Source organism: Ixodes scapularis, unplaced genomic scaffold, assembly GCF_016920785.2.
Source record: "Ixodes scapularis isolate PalLabHiFi unplaced genomic scaffold, ASM1692078v2 ptg001185l_1__unscaffolded, whole genome shotgun sequence".
In the NCBI taxonomy this organism is placed as follows: Eukaryota; Metazoa; Arthropoda; class Arachnida; order Ixodida; family Ixodidae; genus Ixodes; species Ixodes scapularis.
The window spans coordinates 177,516-179,871 of NW_024610114.1; the positions used below are offsets into that span (position 1 = coordinate 177,516).

Consider the following 2,356-nt stretch of genomic DNA (forward strand, 5'->3'; position numbering starts at 1 on the left):
TGACCGGCTGTCGTTGAGTCAATGCTGAATTCAATGTAAAGACACCTTGCAACAAAAGTCGAAAAATCAAGTGCGGCTGAAGCCACCAGGTCGGTTAGCTGGTCGATATCGTTTCGAGAGTTTGATAATAAGTTTGTGACGTGGGATGAGTCTATAAGCGACTTTTATTACGTCTGACCGAGTATGCAAGCATGATGCCGAAGCAGCATAACGACGAAAAACGAACGGCCGCCGAGATGCTCTCGTGCGTAAATAGCCTCGATGATAGCTCAGCTTTCATACGCGCCTGGTCTCCGGAGCCACGCGCTCACTTGGGCTTTTTACATCGACCGCGACTGTACAAAATGATCGATGCAAAACCGTAAATGGTCAAAACGCCATCATACGACGCGATTGTCACGCAAAGCACGGTGAAGTAAGGAAAAACAAACTGAGGGTAACCTCAAATTGTATCCGCTCGGGTACTTTCTCCAAGAGACAAAAAACCGCAAACGAAAAAGCAGGTGCTTCGCATTAGTAAATAGTTTAAAAGTAGTCTTCTTGAAACAAGCCCCCGCAAAGAATAAAAAAGGAGACATCAAGGTCGATTTCTTTACTGTGGCATCATGTACTCAGACCGCACACCGCTAAAACATTCCTTGGGTGAAATCTCCTTTGGTTTTCGCTAAGAACATTCCTTGGGTGAAATCTCGCTGCGCCGGACCATCCAATTCAACGGGCCAATGTTCATTGTTCCCGTGATCAGGCTTCGTAATCTTCGGGAAACAATTAGCCGAAACGGCACTCCAGGTCGCGCTCCTGGTCCTTGACAGACTGGACTAGTGCCTCTGCGATCAGATCTTCGGAGTTGGTCCGGTTGCCCAGCTGGTCATCGCTGAGCGCGGCCAGGAGGGGCCAGTAGTTCAGGCGGATTAGTCTGACCTGGTCCTCGAACACGCAGGCCAGGAGACAGCACACGTTGAAGGCCATGTAGTACGCCACGCACTTGGTGATCGGTCGCAACGTGAAGCACTTGGAATTCGCGCTCGTCCAGCGCTTGATGTAGGGGCTCTCCGGGTTGGCCGTCCTGGTGTACAGGACGAACAGTTCATCCATGCTGAGGGCCTTGTTCTCTATGATGCCCTTCTGGATAGCGATTGTCTGGTAGGCCGCGTGCGTGTCGAAGACATGCCTGACCTTGACCCCGTACGTGTTGTAGAGCGTCTCCGCGATGTTCCGAAAGTCGTGGACTACCTTGAGCATCTTGGAAGACTCGAGAAGCAGCTTGAGGTTGCCTTCCTCGAAGAGTTCCTCGGACTCCTTGACGTCGAAGATGTAGACGTGCCGTCCGAGTGTGGCCAGTGTGACCATGCTGATCGGTCCCCTGCTTCTTGGGGCGACGCCTTCGGCGTCGAGTCCCAGCATCCTGCATTTGAGCAAGCTGTCGACGACGCCGATGCATTTAGATGCCTTGTCGACCACCGTGATGCTGCGGTACATCTTGCCGTCTTCCGTTGCCGCGCCGTTTGAGGCCATGGTCCGTTTAATCCTTCGTGACGATGAGAGGGCCGGAGATGGCGCGTGAAACTATGACCGCAAAAGGAACCGACAGTCAATACCCGGGGGCGTGACAGACTAATGTACCCTTTCCATTTGCGCGTGCGCACAACGGAAACATACGAGCCTTTTTACTAAGTTTATTTTTTTTATATATGAATGTCGTGATGTCGTCGTCTTTGCGGATTTGGTATCACCGGCTAAAACTAATCACGCACATATAAAAAGCGCAGGATCGCGACTCATTGTGATTGCGATGGTGTAGCCAGTAGTAACGAACGCACAAAGACGATGATCGCCGTGACGCTGCACTTTTAGAGCCGCTTGCTTGGCTGCATCGGATTGTGGCGTCGGCTGCAGTTGTACTTGAAGTGAAACTATAATGTATGCACACATCTTTTATTCTCCTTACAATAGAACTAAGATGGTATTAGATAGCCCATTGTTGCTTTAATTTCCCGGCCGTCGCGCGCGCCCATTGTGCTTCCTACGGATAGCAAAATTAGTTGCGGGGTCGGCTGACGTGACATTGCATGTTTCGGATAGAGAATAACAGCGTTCCAAAAATCGCCTTCTGTGCGCTGCGATCTTTGTCTACCGGGCTGTGGAACGCTTTTTGAGCGTGCGCAGTTGCTTTATTCTGCGGAACACCGGGCGCTGCCCGTGCGTCCAGTGACTCGGCCGTTTCCTCTGGTATGACAAGCATCGGAAAGGCGTATATCAACGGAGGAACTAGCAAAATGCCGTGTTCTTTCCAGCAAAATATGGTTCGTCATGCGCGTTATCGTTAGCTGCGAGGGACGGTGCACAGCTAGCCCAA

At 51.2% G+C, this 2,356-nt stretch overlaps 1 protein-coding gene across 1 annotated transcript; it reads right to left on the minus strand.

Moving 5' to 3' along the window:
* Positions 1-768: 768 nt before the first annotated feature.
* On the minus strand, positions 769-1,515 carry LOC120851153 (egalitarian protein homolog). The gene has a single exon (XM_040223743.1). It carries the CDS (start codon positions 1,513-1,515, stop codon positions 769-771), a length of 747 nt encoding a protein of 248 aa, XP_040079677.1.
* Positions 1,516-2,356: the final 841 nt, after the last annotated feature.